The sequence below is a fragment of the Lissotriton helveticus genome, chromosome 1_1 (genome assembly GCF_964261635.1).
Source record: "Lissotriton helveticus chromosome 1_1, aLisHel1.1, whole genome shotgun sequence".
Classification (NCBI taxonomy): domain Eukaryota; kingdom Metazoa; phylum Chordata; class Amphibia; order Caudata; family Salamandridae; genus Lissotriton; species Lissotriton helveticus.
In genome coordinates, this window is record NC_136057.1 from 174,350,884 (window position 1) to 174,371,967 (window position 21,084).

Here is a 21,084-nt window from a genome sequence, read left to right on the forward strand (position 1 = left end):
ACAACGGGGAGACTTCCTCGCAACCTTGGACCTCAAGGATGCTTACTTTCACATACCACTCCACCCATCCCACAGAAAATACCTCGGGTTCACCATCCAAAACAGGCATTATCAGTTCAAGGTCCTCCCCTTCGGAGTGACCACTGCTCCCAGAGTGTTCACGAAATGTCTGGCGACAGTGGCGGCGCACCTCCGGAGACAGAGTATACATGTATACCCTTATCTAGACGACTGGCTCGTTCAAGCAAAGTCAGGCCGGCAGTGCGCCGCAGATATGTCCCACACCATTCACCTCCTTCACAGTCTGGGTTTTTCACTGAACTACCCAAAGTCGCACCTTCAGCCAGCCCATGTGCGGCAGTATTTGGGCTCGACGATAAATACTCTGGCTGCAACAGCTCAGCCAAACCCGGCGAGGATCGACAACATCCAGTCGCTACTCCAGCGGTTCAGACCGCAACACTCACTCCCAGCGAGACTGTTCATGCAGTTGATAGGCATGATGGCCTCCTGCATCTTCATAGTCCCGCACGCCAGGTTGCATATGCGTCCGCTCCAAGAATGCTTGGCGCATCAGTGGACTCCGGCTCAAGGACAGTTGAACGACCTAGTGTTGGTGACGGGTCGGGCATACAGCTCTCTGCATTGGTGGAATCCACTCAACCTTTGCAAGGGCCGACCGTTCCAAGAGCCTGTGCCACAGATTACACTGACAACGGACGCATCTCTCCAGGGATGGGGGGCTCATGTGCTCCACTACACAGTGCAGGGACTGTGGACGACGCAGCAAAAGAAGATGCACATCAACTACTTGGAACTGATGGCAATCTTCATGGCTCTCAAGTCCTTCAAGGTACATCTGTGCAACAAAGTCGTGTTGATCCGGACGGACAACATGACAGCCGTGTACTACATTCAAAAGCAGGGAGGTACGCACTCTCCACAGTTGTCTCATCTGGCTCAGAGCATGTGGAAGTGGGCAATTCAGAGGAACATCTTCCTCATGGCGGTACACCTCCCGGGCAAGGACAATCAGATGGCGGATCTGCTCAGCAGGTACAGCCACCAGATGCACGAGTGGGAGTTACATTCATCAGTACTCCGCCCGTACTTCCAGCAGTGGGGTCATCCAGAGATAGACCTGTTTGCCACGGAGGAAAACGCAAAATGCCAAAGCTTTGCCGCCAGGTTCCCTCACCCACTGTCGCAGGGCAATGCGATATGGATAAACTGGTCAGGCAAATTTGTGTACGCTTTTCCCCCAGCGCCTCTCATTCCGCTGGTGGCAAGAAAGCTAAAGCAACACTCGATGACTCTCATCCTGGTTGCTCCAACGTGGGCACGCCAACCATGGTACACCACGTTCCTAGAACTCTCCGTGGTACCGCATCAAAGACTGCACCTCACACCCAGGCTCTTGACGCAGAGCCATGGCGACATTCAGCATCCAGATCTGCAGCAGCTCAATCTGGCGATCTGGCTCCTGAGGTCTTAGAGTTTGGCTACCTTAATTTGCCCCCTGAATGCATGAACATCATCCGGGAGGCAAGAAAGCCCACTACCAGGGCTTGCTATGCAGCGAAATGGAAGCGGTTTGTCATTTACTGTACAGAGCACAATATCAACCCGCTAGATGCATCCATTCCTAATATCATCTGCTATTTGTTACATCTTTACAAATGCAATCTAGCATACGCTTCCATTCGGATACACTTATCCGCCATAGCGGCTTATCTCCAAAACAGGCAGCATCTCTCTGTCTTCAGGGTGCCTGCCATTAAAGCATTCCTGGAAGGGCTGAAGCGGGTCATCCCTCCCAGGACCCCGCCAGCTCCTGTGTGGAACCTCAATGTGGTACTCACCAGATTGATGGGTCCCCCGTTTGAGCCTCTGCATTCATGTGAGATTCAGTTCCTGACATGGAAAGTGGCTTTTCTCATTGCCATCACGTCTCTACGACGTGTCAGTGAGCTACAGGCGCTCACAATTCAAGAGCCATTTATACAAATTCATTCAAACAGGGTGGTGCTGCGCACTAACCCCAAGTTTCTTCCGAAGGTGGTGTCGCAGTTTCATGTCAATCAAACCATCGAACTGCCCGCATTCTTTCCAAACCCGGAAACAGTAGCAGAAAGAATGCTCCATACGCTTGATGTCAAAAGAGCGCTAATGTACTATATTGACAGAACACAACATTTTAGAAAAACACAGCAACTCTTTGTTGCCTTCTCAGCCCAGCATAAAGGCAACCCCATTTCCAAAGCAGGAATAGCCAGGTGGATCGTTAAGTGTATTCAGATTTGCTATCAGAAGGCTAAGCGCACTTTAACGGTCCCCCCCAGGGCACACTCCACACACAAACTGGGGGCCTCCATGGCATTCCTAGGTAACATTCCTTTGGAAGACATTTGTAGGGCAGCCACATGGTCTACACCACATACGTTTACCAAACATTACTGTGTAGATGTGCATTCCAAACAGCAGGCAGCTGTAGGACAGGCTGTTCTTAAAACACTTTTTCAGACTTCTGCAGCTGGCATGGGCGGCCGCCGTTAATGGAGGGACTGCTATGTATTCTATGCTATAGATATGAATTTAGCAGCACACATGCCTCAAACTGAATATGCTACTTACCAGTATGCATCTGTTCTTGGCATGTAGGGCTGCTAACATTCATATCGCCCACCCTCCTCCCCGGCGCCCGTAGCGGCTGCAGACTTTTCTTGCATTCAATCTCTAGCATGGCCATCACTTACACGGTTACACTCCATCTTTGCCACAATGGCTAAAAACAATCTGGGGATGGAGTCAATGCCCATGCGCACTGTAGTCCAGGGGAGGAGCCACCTATCTCGTGATACTTCGAAGACTCTTCCAGGACAACAATGTGCAATCATCCGGACCCAACACTAGGCGGTGATCTATGCTATAGATATGAATGTTAGCAGCCCTACATGCCAAGAACAGATGCATACTGGTAAGTAGCATATTCAATCTGTAAGAAACAGTAGTTAGTATTAGATTCCTTACCGCCCCACCCATCCTCCCTGTTCTGCGAAATGATATCTAGGGTTAAGGTCATCCCCTTTCAGGGCCCTAGTTTCATGGCACCAGTGTTGGTTTTTATCATGGCTCTGCGTTTCTGGCGCGGAAAAGCTGTGTATAAGAACTGACGTCAGCGCGCGGAGGCGACGTCTAAGTACTCCCACGACGTCATCACGGCGACCACTACGACGGACGCGGAGCCGCGGGCGACGCCTACCGACCCGCATGGGTACTGCTACGCAATAATTTCCGGATCCAGTCTGACGCCTGGGGATATTCTAAGGTAAGGAATCTAATACTAACTACTGTTTCTTACAGATATATCGTTACCGAAGGTAAGTAACTTGTGCGTTGCTCTCAAAGTGTTGCATGGTAGGTGAATAGAGCACGTTATAGTGCCCAAATGGTTAACTGGTGGCCATGAACGTATTGAGGGTGAAGTTACGCAGTGGTTACCCATTGATGGCAAAACCTCTCAAGGCAAACTTGCAGACCAGGAGCGTGGGGCCGACGTAACCACATGAGTGTGGTGGGTAACCCTGAGGGGGCGGAGGGGCCCAGTGTCGACCTATTCCTCGAAGAGTTGATTGTCAACACCCTCCGCCGAAGCGCCTCACCACATGGCACCCGTGCCTGCGCCCAAACCAGGCGCCACACTGCGAACGATTAATGCCTTAATTTTCAACCACCGAGATAGGGATGCTATACTCCAAGCCACCTGCTCCCATGGGGATTTGAGGTACAAAAATGCCACCATGCAGTTCTTCCCGGACTTTACGCTGAAGGTGCTGTGCCAGCGCCGCAGCTTCGATGAAGTAAAGAGCTCTCCATGCTAAAGAACTCAAGTACATGATGCTTTTCACTGCCAAGCTAGGCATGGTGATGGAGGATAAATCCTGATATTTTTCCTCGCTAGCGGAGGCCTGGGATTGGCTTGAGGGTTGGCGCACCCTGTGTCAATCTGAGGAGAAGAAAGGGCACCCTCTGGGCAGACAGGGATACAAATCGACAGAACAGCAGGATGGACAATCCACAGAGGGGGTAGAGGTGGAGGTACCCTGATTGACACAGCTGGCTCAAGGATAAGTACTCCTTGCTAAAAGATAATGACTTCTCTTAGTTAGACCTCTAGCTGGAGAGACAGTAATATGAGGACTCTTACCGGGAGCCTGTGGCACAATTTGGACCATAGCACTGCAACTGCTGATGACCCTTGTGACCGAGGGGAGGCAACACTTTATTTTTACTATTTGAAAGGTTTTATATAGTGCTGGCTAGACCCGGAGCTATCGGAGCACTTTACATGAGTATCAGCCCATAGTTGCAAGTTACATCGTTACAAGGACTACACAGTATCAGAGCAAAGATACATAGTTACATGATAGGTTGAGAAAAACAATAAGGAAGTATTCGTAAGCGAAAAAGCAGGCAAGGGGAGAGATTCAGGGGAAAGGGGCAAGTAGGGGAAGGAAACCAAGAATGAAGGAGGGAAAGAGGAGGGGGAGAGATAAGCATGTAAAAGGAGGGGTCGGGTGACGGGGTCACAAACCAGTAGAGAAGTAAAAGCTGCGTCCAAAGTCCAGTAAGCTGTGGTCCCCGGGGAAGTGGTATCATGTCACATCTCCATTGCGAGAGGCTCCCTTTATGCAGTGGACTTTCTCAGAGGGGTCTCTGAGACTCCAAAGCCTACCTACTGGATCATTCCCCAAGGGGAGAGGAAGTGCTTTGGCAAGGGGTGCCATACCACACCTCAACTGTGAGTGGCTCCCTTGGCACTGTGGACTCTCTCAGATGGGTCACTGTGACTCCAGAGTGTAAATATTGGATCTTTCCCCAACAAGGGGAGAAGGAGTGTCTAGTCAAAGAGCACAAGGGACAGGGGGCTAGGTGGCGTAGGAACATGTGATGTCGAGAGAAAAATGAAAGAGGGGAAGAGGTGGGGGCGGGTGAGAGACAAAGCATGAAAGAGGAGGGGAGGCTGAAGGGGGTACAAATTGGTAGACGAGTTAAAACTGCGTCCAAGGTCCGGTAAGCAGTGATCCCAGGGGAAGTGATATCATTCCCACATCTCTGTTGCGTGAGGCTCCCATTATTCAGTTGACTCTCTCAGAGGGGTCTCTGGGACTTCAAGGCCTACCTATTGAACCTCAGCTGTGAGTGGCTCCCTTGGCGCTGTGGACTCTCTCAGAGGGGTCACTGAGACTCCAGTGTAGAGAAATTGGATCTTTCCCCAACAAGGGGAAAAGGAGTGCTAAGTCAAAGTGCACAAGGGACAGGGAGGAAAGTGAGACCGTGTGAAGGAGGGAAAAAGCAAGAAAGGACAAAAGGAGTTAACGAAAGAAAGAATAAGAACCACACATATATATTCGCAAAACTGCTTTAGCTGTGAATTACTGCTTTTTACTAGGTTGGTGCCCTTCAATTTCAGATGCTTTACAACAGTTCCAAGCTTCATGTAAATGTAGTGTTGCTTGTATAGCGCACGTATCACCTCAGACGTGGCATCAAGGCGCTGTAAGCATACCACTGAGGAACCCTTCCTGGCCTCTCCCTGTGAATTGCCCACTCCTGGGCAACCCCAGGGTGAAAGCCAGGCATCTCAGCGCTGTTGGGGCCGTTGTGGAGATTAAGCAAGCTATTGCCCAGAGTTGCAGCGTGGGACCCATGATTAAATTAGGCGAGAATGATCAGGTCCGAGGAAATTGAGCCCAAGACCCGCCGAGGCGGGAATTGAACCCTGGTCCCAGGCCAGACCTCTGCACCAGGGTCTGCCGCTCTAACCATTGAGCCACACTTCTCCATTAGAGTTTCAGTTGCTCAAAAGGGCACAATCTCTCACATCTATACATTTCCCTCATACTCACTGCCCGACCCTGACCGCGAGAGAGCATCCCTCGCGGTTGCCGAATGTCACTCACAATTACACTGAAACCATGAAAATATCACACATATGTAATCCGAAACCTTGGCAACTATGACCTGGGGGGTCCTATGCTAAAGCGTGGTGCAGTGGCCTTCTGCTGTGGCAATGTAATCAGTTGAGGGGGGGCACCTGCTCTGCAGGCTCCCTGGTAGGCCCCCCGTTAACAGCCTTATGCTCAGTGGGTGTTGAGACACGGCCGCGTCGGTTTTATGGATAGCGCTCTGACATTAGTGAGGCATCGCTGCTTATATGTCTGTGGGCGCCATTTTGAAGTGGGATGCTGTTTCCCAGTTGAGAGTGCACTGTGTCGGTAGAGTATAGTCTGTGTGGCGTCCCTGGGGCTGCCAGATACTAGATCATGTTTTTGGCAGTGAGTGAAAAGTCACTGTGGCATTCTTTATGTGGCCCTTGGGAAGCTGGAGGGTGAGAACACAATATGTTTTAAAGGTCAATGGTGTGGTGAACAAGATATTGTAAGCAGAAGTGGTTTGTGAATGGCTTACAAATCGCTCTGGGCATCTTGGTGACACAGGCTAACTTTTGACATGTTGATTGTTATGTTTGGGGCAACAGGCGCTCTGTAAATTGGGGTGGTGGGCGTTTCAAAGCCTACAGTGCAGGGTATCAGGGAGGGAGGCGTTTTAAGGTGAATCACAGTTAGGTTCTCTTTACAAAGTTCTGCACAGTGTGATGTGTGTTTGCTCAGCCACATGGCCAGACAGGTGTAGGAGCTCAGATAAGATAGGAGGAGAGGGTGGATCATGGGCCTGGTTGCGCACTGGGTGGGATGTCCATGCATTCCAACACAGCATGGGGTCCCAAGTCCATTCAGATTCGAAGGTCAGGACATGGAATGTCAATGGCCTGGGTAGCTCTTTACAAAGTTCTGCACAGTGTGATGTGTGTTTGCTCAGCCACATGGCCAGACAGGTGTAGGAGCTCAGATAAGATAGGAGGAGAGGGTGGATCATGGGCATGGTTGCGCACTGGGTGGGATGTCCATGCATTCCAACACAGCATGGGGTCCCAAGTCCATTCAGATTCGAAGGTCAGGACATGGAATGTCAATGGCCTGGGTAGCAAAATTAAATGAACGTTGGTATTGCAATATATCCGTAGACAGGCCCCGGACCTCGTTCTGTTACAGGAAACCCACTTGAAAGGCAATCTGTGTAAAGCCCTGGACCGCTGGGGTTACCCCCGATAGTACATGCGATTTTCACTTCCAGCTCTAGAGGCACAGGTATCCTCTTAACTCATCTGTGCCATACACATCGGACCGAACGTGGTTTGACCCTCTGAGTAGATTTCTCCTGCAGACACGGACCTGGGAGCGCCATACACTCAACCTGTGTTCGATTTGTGCCCTGCCGATATGGCAGGCGGAAACACGTCAGCCCTGGGGGCCTCACTGTTGGAAATTGCAGTGGGCACCCTGGTACTCCGGGGAGGTGTTCACTGAATGACGTGATTAATCCTCCTAAGGGTAGGTTGATCACTAGGGAAAGAGACACAGATGAGAGCCTGCTTTAAACTTTCACAGAGGCAATGGGGTTATTGCACCTCTGGCGTGAGCATAATCCAACCAAGCACCAGTTTACATACCTGTCGGAAAGACCATGCAGTCTTTCCTGTCTGGATTATATATTTATACATTTCAAGAGCACAATCAAGTTTCACAGTACAGGCCTCCTGGCGCAAGGCATCTCTGACCACTCCTCGGTAATTGGCATGTTTTTCTGGCCCTATAAGGGATTTTTGGGTTACCTAACTAGGATAGCCGCCTGGCATTTGAAAGATGAACAGTTCCAAGATAACAAATGGGAGCAGACCAAACACTACTTTCTAGAGAATGCCGAGTCTGTCGACTCGGCTTGTACCCTTGGGAAGCTGTTAAAGCATTGTTGCGTGGTCATGCTCAAGCCTTCATGGGGGTAAAGAGGAAAGAACGGGATATCAATTATGAGTCGTTTGAGAAGGAGATTCTTTCTTTGGATTCAGAAATAGCGAAGGGGGCACCCGACACCCGCCTGAGTCATCACCTACAGTTTCCACAATAGGAGTTTAGAGACTTGGCGGAAGATAAAGCCCAGGCACCCACACTAGCTACTCAGAGGCGTCTGTAGGATGTGAGCAATAAGGCTAATAAGCTTATCGCTTCGTTGGAAAAGAGGGATGGGGTAGGAACTGGGTGGTAGAAATTCAAGACCCAGCGAGAATGTCCCATATCACTGGAGCGGCCATAGTGGAAGCCTTCGTGAACTATAATGAACAAGCATACTCTGCCAGGACTACCCAATCCAGTCAGGATTGTACAGACTTCCTGACAGATCTCTCCCTTCGAGTTCTCCCACTAGAGGGCAGGGGTGATTTAGCACAGGACTCAAATGCTGAAGTGAACGAGGGTGCGATTCGTGGGCTAAAATCTGGCAAGGCTGCCAGACTCACTGGCCTACCTATCAAGTTATACAAATACATAGCCGATAAAGTAGCACCGCATATGCTTAACATGTTCCAAACTGCTGGGCAAGAAGGTACAATCCCAGCGGATCAGAGAGTGGCCACTATCGTGGACCTCCCCAAGAAAAAGAAACCTTCCATGGCCTGTAATTCTTATAGGCCTATATCTCTGCTAAACTTAGAGGTTATGGTCCTGGTGAAGGCATTGGCCAATAAACTGGTGAAGGTAATAACCATGGTGGTTCATCCGGACCAATCTGGATCCATGCCTCAAAGGCTCGTATACCACTCCAATGGTAGAGGATCAGTACTCTGAGACTGGCTCGGAATACCGGCCCAATTGTAGAGGATCTGTACTCAATGAGACTGGTTCGTATACCAGGCCAGTGTTAGAGGATCTGTACTCAATGAGACTGGCATGTATACCAGCTTAGTGTAGGAGGATCTGTACTCGATGACACTGGCTCGTATACCAGTCCAATGGTAGAGGATCAGTACTCAGAGACTGGCTCGTATACCAGCCCAGTGTAGGAGGATCTGTACAATGAGACGGGCTCGTATACCAGCCCAGTGTAGGAGGATCTGTACAATGAGACTGGCTTGGTATACCAGCCCAATGGTAGAGGATCTGTACTCGATGAGACTGGCTCGTATACCAGCCCAGTGTAGGAGGATCTGTACTCGATGACACTGGCTCGTATACCAGTTCAATGGTAGAGGATCAGTACTCAGAGACTGGCTCGTATACCAGCCCAGTGTAGGAGGATCTGTACAATGAGACGGGCTCGTATACCAGCCCAGTGTAGGAGGATCTGTACTCAGAGACTGACTCGTATACCAGCCCAGTGTAGGAGGATCTGTACGCCATGAGACTGGCTCGTATACCACTCCAATGGTAGAGGATCAGTACTCTGAGACTGGCTCGGAATACCGGCCCAATTATAGAGGATCTGTACTCAATGAGACTGGCTCGCATACCAGCTCAGTGTAGGAGGATCTGTACTCAGAGACTGGCTCGTATACCAGTCCAATGGTAGAGGATCAGTACTCAGAGACTCGCTCGTATACCAGCCCAGTGTATGAGGATCTGTACTCGGAGACTGGCTCGTATACCAGCCCAGTGTTAGAAGATCTGTACAATGAGACTGGCTTGGTATACCAGCCCAATGGTAGAGGATCTGTACTCGATGAGACTGGCTCATATACCAGCCCAGTGTACGAGGATCTATACAATGAGACGGGCTCATATACCAGCCCAGTGTTAGAGGATCTGTACAATGAGACTGTCTTGGTTACCAGCCCAGTGGTAGAGGATCTGTACTCGATGAGACTGGCTCGTATACCAGCCCAGTGTAGGAGGATCTGTACTCGATGAGACTGCCTCGTATACCAGTCCAATGGTAGAGGATCAGTACTCAGAGACTGGCTCGTATACCAGCCCAGTGTATGAGGATCTGTACAATGAGACGGGCTCGTATACCAGCCCAGTGTTAGAAGATATGTACAATGAGACTGGCTTGGTATACCAGCCCAATGGTAGGGGATCTGTACTCGATGAGACTGGCTCGTATACCAGCCCAGTGTACGAGGATCTGTACGCCATGAGACTGGCTCGTATACCAGCCCAGTGTTAAAGGATCTGTACTCAATGAGACTGGCATGTATACCAGCCCAGTGTAGGAGGATCTGTACTCGATGACACTGGCTCGTATACCAGCCCAGTGAGTACTCTGAGACTGGCTCATATACCAGTACAGAGTTAGAGGATCTTTACTCTGAGATTGGCTCGTATACCAGCTCAGTGTAGGAGGATATGTACAATGAGACTGGCTCGTATACCAGCCCAGTATTAGAGGATCTGTACTCTGAGACTGGCTCGTATACCAGCCCAGTGTTAGAGGATCTGTACTCTGAGACTGGCTCATATACCAGTACAGAGTTAGAGGATCTTTACTCTGAGACTGGCTCGGTATACCAGCCCAGTGTTAGAGGATCTGTACTCGGAGACTGGCTCGTATACCAGCCCAGTGTATGAGGATCTATACAATGAGACGGGCTCGTATACCAGCCCAGTGTAGGAGGATCTGTACTCAGAGACTGGCTCGTATACCAGCCCAGTGTAGGAGGATCTGTACGCCATGAGACTGGCTCGTATACCACTCCAATGGTTGAGGATCAGTACTCTGAGACTGGCTCGGAATACCGGCCCAATTGTAGAGGATCTGTACTCAATGAGACTGGTTCATATACCAGGCCAATGGTAGAGGATCAGTACTCAGAGACTGGCTCGTATACCAGCCCAGTGTAGGAGGATATGTACGCCAAGAGACTGGCTTGTATACCAGCCCAGTGTTAGAGGATCTTTACTCGTGGACTGGCTCGTATACCAGCCCAGAGTAGGAGAATCTGTACAATGAGGCTGGCTCGTATACCAGCCCAGTATTAGAGGACCTGTACTCTGAGACTGGCTCATATACCAGTACAGAGTTAGAGGATATTTACTCGGCGACTGGCTCGTATACCAGCCCAGTGTAGGAGGATCTGTACAATGAGACTGGCTCGTATACCAGCCCAGTGTAGCAGGATCTGTACAATGAGACGGGCTCGTATACCAGCCCAATGGTAGAGGATCTGTATTCAGAGACTGGCTCGGTATACCAGTCCAATAGTAGAGGATCAGTACTCAGAGACTGGCTTGTATACCAGTACAGAGTTAGAGGATCTGTACGCCATGAGACTGGCATGTATACCAGCCCAGTGTAGGAGGATCGGTACCCAGAGACTGTCTCGTATACCAGTACAGTGTTATAAGATTTGTACTCGATGAGACTGGCTCGTATACCAGCCCAGTGTAGGAGGATCTGTACAATGAGACTGGCTCGTATACCAGCCCAGTGTAGGAGGATCTGTACAATGAGACTGGCTCGTATACCAGCCCAGTGTAGGAGGATCTGTGCAATGAGACTGGCTCGTATACCAGCCCAATGTAGGAGGATCTGTACTCAATGAGACTGGCTCGTATACCAGCCCAGTGTAGGAGGATCAGTACAATGAGACTGGCTCGTATACCAGTACAGTGTTAGAGGATCTGTACAATGAGACGGGCTTGTATGAACATGCAAGGATGCTCTGCAGCTGTAGTCCCAAGGGAGAGAGTGAAATGAATGTGAACATGCAAGGATGCTCTGCAGCTGTAATGCCAGGGGAGAGAGTGAAATGAATGTGAACAAGCAAGGATGCTCTGCAGCTGTAATCCCAGGGGAGAGAGTGAATTGAATGTGAACATGCAAGGATGCGCGGCAGATATAGTCCCAAGGGAGAGCGAGATGAGTGTGAACATATAAGGATGCTCTGGAGCTGTAGTTCCTGGGGAGAGAGTGAAATGAATGTGAACATGTAAGGATGTTGTAAAGCTCGAGTTCATCATTCTCCTTTGTCTCTCTCTCTTTCTAGGTGTTCTCTCCTTGAAGTTCCCAGAGTCTCCGACAGTCAAAGCCTCGTGTAACTTTTTTGTGAGTACCTGGTCTTGCTTCTGCCTCCTCTAGGAGTTATTTTACAGTCTCACCTGAGGTGTGCCTTTTCTTCTAAGCTTAGCTTGGGTAATGGGCTATGGGGGAAAGGGGTGTAACTAGCAAGCCCTGCTTCTTGATTCTAAAAAGTATTCCTTCCAGTACTGAAAATCTGTCATGAACAAGGCTTCTACAAACCAACATTGAAACCTCTCTAGTTACTTCCATTGCTTTATCATCATACATAGAGCTGGACGTTCATGTGCTGAGTTAGAGAGCGCTGTGGCAGTGGTAGAAGTGGGAAGTAACCTAATGACTGCATGTTGGGGGCGTGGCTTCGGCACCACCGGGCATGGACGTGTGAGCTCCGAGCTCCGTGTGGGCCTCGGCATTTCTCTTGACCTGTGACACCCTCGGCGGCGGCGGAGCCCTCAGCGGGGCCCTCAGGAGCCGTAGAGTGCCTGCAACCAGGTTGAGCCTCGACCCGGACGACGGGGGCCACCGACGTGACGATTGAGGCTCCTGCCTTGAGGGAGGCCCGGCCATTTTGCCTACGGCCTACGCAAGGCCTGGCGTCCCCGGCCTTGCGTGACTCTGACCCCGCCGGACGTGGAAAGGGGCCCAGCGGAGGCGCTGTTGCTGTGTGCGGGGGCGGCCGCACTGAGACGGCGAGCGGCGCCTGGAGACACAGCGCTGATCGTAGCAGCCCCCGGGCCGCATCGGCGGGGGCGGTGATCGGAGGTGTGCCTTAACCTCCACTGGGGCCTCGAGGAGTAACTTTGATGGAGGCCTTGTCGTGCTGATGCGGCGGGGGCTCCCTGTGGCTGCGGGGGCATCAGAGACCTGACATTGTGCGGATTCCACCCACCCCTCAGGCGCTTGCTCCCTCACACCTTGACTTGGGGGAGAGCTGGCCTCGTCGGCGGGCGGGAGCGAGCCCAGGATTTTATACCGACTCCCTGCCCTGCAGCTTTGTGGCCTGATCGCATCCTTGGGGGCCTACTGCAAGGAAGACCCCCCGGAGTACTTACCCGGCCCCCGGATTGGACTGCCCCGGCGCCGCAGGGCGCTGTATTCTGCTGGGGGTACACGCCCTGAGAGGTAGGCTGTGGCGTATTTTGAGTGGCTGCTGGAGCCGTGGGGGCTGCACCTGGGGGAGTCACTTCTTGGTGGTGAAGGAGGCCTCCGTGGAGGGAGAGGAGCAGGCGGGGCAGAGGGCGCCCAACTTTTGGCGGCCCCGGCGGAGTGGCCGGGTGGAGCACTATCCCTGTCAGGCAGTGACTGGAGCGGGACCCCCAATTGGTGCACGACACCTAAAGCACTACCAACGTAGTGAGGCCGGGCGGAGGGGGCCACGGACATCGGGGAGACCCGCCGGCGCACCCCATGCGCTGCTGGGGGTGCAGGACTGGGAGCACCTGGCCTTGGGCTTTCACGTGGGGCCGCTGACTCTGAGATTGGGCCATGGGGAAACCGCGGGGCACCCCGGAGGTAACGCAGACGGACCCCGTTGATGACTCCCACGACCCTCAGGACCAGAACCCGGCTGGAGGCTCGGCGGTGGGATTACAGCAACAGCAAATGGATCAAATTCATAAGGCCATAGCGGACACAAAAGAGTCGTTACACTACGACATAACGCAAGTCTCAGCCAGCCTTGGACTGTTGCGGGCTGACCACGGCAACCTAGCGGATCGCGTCCAGAGCACAGAAATCGCGCTTGCAATGCTGGAACCTGCGCAAAAGGCGACGGATTCATCGCTGAGTGACCTCTCACGTAGAGTGCAATTGCTGGAACGAAGGGCCGAAGACGCGGAAGGGCGCAACAGACGCAACAACATAAGGGTGGTGGGCCTTCCCAAAAAAATGCGAGGGGGACAATATGGTTGACTTCCTGGAAAAATGGCTGCGAGAGGTAGTCGCCCCTGAGGGCCTGTCTCAGTTCTATACCCTGGAGAGAGCTCACTGAGTGCCGGCCTGGCCCCCGACCCCCGGCCCAGGGCCGTCCCCCCAGACCGGTGGCTGCACGTCTGCTCCACTTCAAGGACCGCGATCTTCTACTGCGGAATGCCCGTACATCCGGCCCCTACAGAGTGGACAATGCCTCCGTCTCCCTCTACCCTGATTATTCCCAGGAGGTTCAGCGTAGTCGTCTCTCTTTTATGACAGTCAAGAGGGAGCTCCGCGCGGAGTGTATACAGTATGCTTTGTTTTTCCCAGCACGCCTGAAGGTGATGGTAGATGGGACTGCCACCTTTTTTGACAATCCCGACGACGCCTGGCACTGGCTCGAACAATATCGTGCTGGCAAGGACGGTCCGGGACTTCTGGGTTCGGGAGCCGACGTGAGGCCAAGATCCCGAAGGAGCCGACGCACCAGGAATCGTGGGGCATATGGACGATCACCAACGAACCCCCAAACGGGCCTGGAGAGGCAAGCGGCGTTACAGGCGGTGGCTGTCATTTCCGGAGTAGCGGATGCGGCATCCTTGGTGGAAACTACCTCCCACCAGGGGTCAGAGGAAGTGGGGTCGGAGGGTTCTGTGGAGGACAGTAACCATCTGCCTGAGGTTACTCCACGGACTGCCGATGGCCTGCTGGACGAATGCTGATCTTTGACTCCAACCTGTGTACAGTAAGGGGGCATATCCAGGAAGCAGGGCCACGCCATTGTGAGGGCGCGGACATAGGTTAGCGGAAGTGGGCAGGGGGCAGAATCCCAGACCTGAGTGGGGGGGTGTCTTTCTGGGGGGGGGGGGGATCTGACTAGGGGGGTCCCCCTGGGGGTGGGGCGTTGCTGGGAGGGGGGGAACTTCAGGTACGAGGCCTGACCATTAGTCTGGACAAATGAGGTTGCTGTCCGGCTCGTGCTGGTGTTGTACTACCCCCTCTACCTCACACTTACTGTGAGACTCTGGTAGCTACCAGGGTATTTCCCTTAGTGGGTTTGTGTTTGGATGGGTACCTACGGTTTAGAACCTGTTCTGGGGAAAGTTGGGGTGGGGGGTTGTTGTGGAAGGTCTGTTCAGGGAAGGGTTGTCAGAGTGCCCGTCAGACTGCATTAGGTTGTGCTCTGTGACGTCCTTTCCTATGGCGACCCGACTTGACTTAAAGTGTGTCACGTGGAATGTGCGAGGGCTGAACTCCATGAGGAAACGCTATAAAGTACATGCATATTTAGTTTGCAGGGGGATACAGGTGGCCTTTTTACAAGAAACACACATTGATCAGGCAGAGGGCCGGGCGTTACAAAGGAGATGGCGGGGACAATTGTTTTATACTACCTACTCTGCCTTCACCAGGGGAACTTTAATCTGGGTAAGATCAGGGGTCCCCTTCCAACCTACGACCACTATTATAGACCCAGAGGGGAGGTATGTGTTGGTGTTGGGCCGCCTGGACGGCAGAGATGTGACCTTCAGCAGCGTCTTTGCCCCAAACTCCGACCACGCCGCGTTCTTTGCGCGGCTGTCTGGAAAGTTGGCATCATTTCTGGTTGGCACGGTGTTTATGGGAGGGGACTTCAACTCAATCACTGACGTGGCCATTGACCGCTCTCACCTCCCGCTGGTTCAGTCGGCTGGCTGGGAGGAGTGCGGGCTCCACATGGTTGGAGATTTATATAGAGACGGTGTTTTGATGCCTTTCCCGGCCTTGCGGGAAGCCTTCGACCTACCAAGGGGAGACTATTTATTACATGCAGCCCTCGTGGCGGGAGTCCAGAAGTACTGGAAGATGGGATTGTCGGAACCCCCAACGTCGTTGGGGTGTCAATACATCACTATGGCGGCGGGTACGTATAAGGCCATCACCTGTTTATATCGGCGATTGTCCACGGAACACCTTTCCCCTCTGGATAGCTTGAGAGGTAAATGGGAGGAAGACCGTGGCAGGCTTATCCCTGAGACGACGTTGCCACAGTTGTTGAGGCGGGCTTGGAAGGGCAAGCGTAATGCCAGGTTCCAATTGGTCCAATTTTATACTCTCCACAGGGCTTACTTAACCCCGGTCAAGATTCGGCAGTATTTTGGGGGGACCCAATCGCTGTGCCCTCGATGCCAGGCAGTGGACGCTGATTTTGATCACATGTTTTGGTCTTGTGTGGGGTTAGGTTCTTATTGGGTGGATGTGATGGCATGTTTGAACCGAGTGACGGAGCGAGAGTTGGAAGCTGAGATGGGAACCTGCCTTCTGCTGTGGTTTCCGCACACCCCTAACACTAAAGTGACAAGCAAATTTTATGATTTGGGCTTAATAATGGCAAAAAGGGAGCTTACTATGCACTGGAAGGCGAGGACAGGCCCTAGCTTCGGGAGATGGCTCCAGCTGGCTAGGCGTTCCTCTAATGATAAGGCGCTGGAAGTTGTAAGGGCTTGGGGAGCGTTAGTAACGGCACTCCAATCACTGGACGAGCCGGATGACGAAGACGAGGTACAGGCGGTGGTAGTTCAGGGAGAGAGCGTCTGAGCAGAGGATCCAGGGAACACAGAGGGGAATGTCTTAGACAGGGACACTTGTGCATATATAGGAAGGAGCTAAACACTACACGGCACATCCAGAAATTTTGAAAGTTCAGAAGGGCGAATCGGAGCGCGCATGAACGAACGGATGGAATCTACTCTCTTGGGCTTCATGGTGATGTTATTCTACATTGATTTGTGTTATCCTTTTGTGGAACCCAGACCTATAGGTGCTTTGCAGCAAGAAGATACTAGACGGCACACTGACGGGGGGGTAGGGGGGGAGGGGATTGGGGAGTTAGGAGGGGGGGAAAAACATTGAGTACTTGTTAATCCTGGGTTTTATTTCCTGACACTGATCATTGAACCGTGCACAAGGTCTTTTATTGTATGTGATGGTGACCTGCGGATATGTTGGTTGTTGACTCAATAAAAAATACATTTAAATTTTTTAAAAAAACCTAATGACTGCGTGTTACTCCCAGTCAGTCTGGTTTTGAATAATACCACTTTTCAAGGGAATGACTCCTAGTAAAAATAGTCATGGCAACAAAGCAATACGGGAGGATGTGTGGGATTTTGTTTTATTTTGCGTGTATTGTAAATTCTGGGGCAAAACCACTCCTCCTGAATGTGATCTAATCAACGCACTCCAAGCTTTATCACGAATTGTAATGATCACCTAAGGGCAACCAGAGATGATGCAGTCAGTCTACCTGAGACTGATACAACCCTACATTCATCATTGGCAAAACAATGACCATCTCCAATGGAAACCTTACCACAGATACTTTAAAGACAATTCGAAGTAAGATTAAAAAACAATGTAGAAGTAACAAATCTGAAGAATATTCTGCCTGCAGACCAACACAAGTCTTCGGGTTGGGTCTGTGCAGCAAAGCGTCGAAGAGGGGTCTTGGTTCTTCTGATCCTGCTCTTTGGCATAGCACCTGCTTTGAGGGAGCATTGACAGTACTCTGTGTCTGGGAAGCACATTTCATCCGCAGACCTTCCAGTGCAGGCGACAGTAGCAGAGGAGGTAGTATGCTGTAAGCCTTCAGTGGGATAGAAAATGTTAATGTTGTGGGGTAGTAAGGAATGTTTCCCATTAACAAGTATGGAAGGAAAAACATTTGTAACAATTGCCATTTATTTATTGGGGACACCTGTTGTCAAGGCCGTCTTTCTCAACATTTTAATAGATCCCTGAAGAATGAAAATGTACTTTGTGGTTTTTTTTGTATGCTGCTCTTAATTCCGCCCTAAAACATGCGCTTATCTAACCTACCTCTCGATCTCTTCAGAGCCTCAGGCTCCTAAACCTTTGGCATGTTTTTGTATTGCGGCACATCAGGTCAGCAGAGCCTTTACTTACCAACATATCAGAAGCTGAGATACCCTCTGGGGTGATTCTTTGCGCTTTTTTGATGCCTATTCAATTAATTAATTCATAATCTCCTATGCAACCCTAGTCGGGTTGTGAGGGGCAAACATTTGGAACTTGCTCCAGGCAATTGGCCAGTATTGGCTGTCTTATTTGAGCAACTCCTCTAACTTCCATAGTAGATGTTTCTGAGTGCCTGCCATTCCCTAGGTAATAGGTATACAGTGGAGGAACGACCCTCCCCACCAATGGCAGTTTTTTAGGATATCCTTATAAGAGAAAAATATTTATGGTGAATGTTAATGGAACTCCTTTACACCGTGATTGCTTAGTCAGAAAATATGGCATGGATCTGGCCCTCCTTTGTTGGTTACCTCTGCTGTACACGGAACAGTCGTTTCTACATTTCCCATCTTCTCCATTCTATTCACTCATTGTGGCCTTACCCAAGATTACATGAGGAGCTGCCCAGATGCTCATCTCATGCTGTGGTCATCCTTGTAAGATTGTTGAAGGATGTGCATCCAAGTCTGTAATTTCCCTTGTAAGATCTTTGAAGGATGTGCATAAAAGGCTGTGATTATCTTTGGGGGATCGTTGAAGGATTTATGTCCAGGGCTGTAGTTTCCCTTGTGAGATTGCTAAAGGATGTACATCCAAGGCTCTAGATACACTTGTAAGATTGTTGAAAAATGTACATTCAAGACTTTAGTTATACTTGAGAGATCGTTGAAGGATGCGCATGCAAAGCTACAGTCACCATTGTGAGATCGTTGAAGAATGTACAGCAAAGGCTTTATCTTTTGAGATTGTTGAAGGGTGTGCATACAAGGCTGTGGTTTTCCCTGTAAGATCCTTGAAAGATATAATCCAAGGATATAGTTATCCTTCTGAGACTCTTAAGTGTACATACAGGGCTGTGGTTATCCTTGAGATCGTTGAAGGATGTACGCCCAATGCTGTAGTTTCCAGTTATCCTTGTGCGATTGTTAAAGGACGTACATAAAAAGTTGTACTTAGCCTTGTGAGATTGTTGAAGTTTGTGCAGACAAGGCTGTAGTTAGCCTTCTGAGATCATTGAAGGAAGTGCATACAAGGCTTTAGTTACTATTCACCCTTGTACGTTAAAGACTGCATTTTCCCTTGTGAGATTGTTGAATGATATACATTCCAGGCTGTACTTACCCTGTGAGGTCGTTGAAGGATGTAATCAAAGGCTATAGTTATCCTTGTGAGATTGTTAAGTGTAAATACTCATTGTGAGATTAAGTCTACATATTCCTTGTGAGATCATTGAAGGATGTACATCCAAGGCTGGAGTTGCAGTCATCCTTGTGTGATCATTGGAAGGACATACATAAAAGGTTGTACTTAGCCTTCTGAGATCTTTGAAGGATGTGCATACAAGACTGTAGCTACTATTTACCCTTGTGAGATTGTTGAATGATGTACATCAAAGACTGCCTTCACCCATGTGAGATTATTGAAGGATATACATCCAAGGCTGAAGTTATCCTGCGAGGTCGTTGAAGGATGTGCATTCACAGGTGTAGTTACCCATGTTAGATCATTGAAGGATGCAAATCCAAAGCTATAGTTATCCTTGTAAGATCGTTGAAGGATGTACATCCAAAGCTGTAGTTATCCTTGTAAGTTCTTTGAAGGATGTACATCTAAGGGTGTAGTTCCCCTGTGAGGTCATTAAAGGATGTACATCCAAAGCTGTAGTTATCCTTGTAAGTTCTTTGAAGGATGTACATCCAAAGCTGTAGTTATCCTTGTAAGTTCTTTGAAGGATGTACATCCAAGGGTCTAGTTACCTTGTAAGATCATTGAAGGATGTACATCCAAAGCTGTAGTTATCCTTGTAAGTTCGTTGAAGGATGTGCGACCAAGGGTGTAGTTCCCCTGTGAGGGCATTGAAGGATGTACATCCAACGCATTTGAAAAGTATATTTATGAAGTAAAGAAGGCTGTGATGCATGTATCTAAACAAACATGTGGCAGAACTTACTACTTGCTATCTAGCCATCTTGGTAGGTTTCCACATCCCACACATGCCATGCAGAGGTGCTCATCAGAGTGGTGAGTGTTTGTGTTGAAGAGGGTATAAATGCTGTGCACCCTGCTGAACCTGGTGAATGTACCCATCTCAGAGAAGAAAGTCTTGCACGTTTGTGGCCACCAGCCCTCAATCATGGTGCAGGCCCTACTTCTCACATCACAGTTTCTAGGTCTTTCAGGGCAATTTTCAACAAAAGGCCACTCTAGAGGGATGAAGTATCTCTGGCACTTCATCGGGGGACACCGAGTGGGACGACATGAGAAATGCTTGTAACACCATATCGTTTTACTCTTACAGACGGAAATGCTTCCTAGATGTGGGGAGGTGACGCCAGTTGGACAGGTGGTGAATGAGAATGGCAAAATGCTGCTTCAGGCTGTGTTGGAGGTAAGTGAGGATGGGACCAAGCATGGGTGTCTGTTAATGGTGAACATCCGTTGTTAGCTGTCTTCCATTCAGATTGTTATTTTCATATTAATGGTTAGTAAAAAATTATATTTTTTAGATTAGGTGGGATTGTATTAAATAAATAATTTGTATTTAATTTAATATATTAAGTCAAGTGTTGTAGCATTATTTTTGTTCTACATTTAAAATAATTATATATAAAAATAATCTACCGTAATATTTAAAATAAAATAATATCTGAAAGAGACACATTAGTGATGAATTCCTTACCTTAGACTATCCCCGGACGTCAGACTGGATCCGGAAAGTTATCGTCACAGTACCCCTGCGTGTCGGAAGGTGGCGTTGTGCGGCTGATCGTCCGTTGCTGGCGTCGTATGCGCCAAAATGACATCACGTAGACCACTTAGGCGCCACCCATGCGCTCTGACATCAGTCTTTCTTTTTCCGCGCCAGCAAGCTCAGATCCGGTTAGAGCATGTACCGTAGTCACTTTTTGACTAAACTTTTTAGACTTTTTGTCTTCCATTTTTGAGTCCTTGACTCCGGGAGCCGCGTACGGATGCCTGGGTTTAAATCCTGCGGGGCCTGTCGCCGTACGATGTCGGTGGCCGACCCCCATGATGTCTGTCTCTACTGTTTGGGGCGCGACCATGACTTCCGGTCATGTTCCGACTGTCTGGCCATGGCTCCGAAGGCCTTGCGGGTGTGGTCCCATAAGCTGCTGGAGGCCCGGCAATCGTCTCCATGCCGTTCAAGGTCCAGGGGTCGATTGAGGGACCGCTCGCGGAGCCATCATCGCTCCTCTGGGTCGAAGTCTGCACCATCGG

General features: G+C 50.2%; 1 protein-coding gene across 1 annotated transcript in view; it reads left to right on the forward strand.

The window, feature by feature from the left end:
- IPO13 (importin 13) overlaps window positions 1-21,084 on the forward strand; it is a 651,059-nt gene that overhangs the window by 561,143 nt on the left and 68,832 nt on the right. Inside the window, exons 17-18 of the mRNA XM_078661811.1 lie at window positions 11,882-11,940; window positions 20,144-20,233. Of these exons, the coding sequence (XP_078517937.1) occupies window positions 11,882-11,940; window positions 20,144-20,233 (149 nt within the window). The remainder of the gene's footprint in view (window positions 1-11,881; window positions 11,941-20,143; window positions 20,234-21,084) is intronic.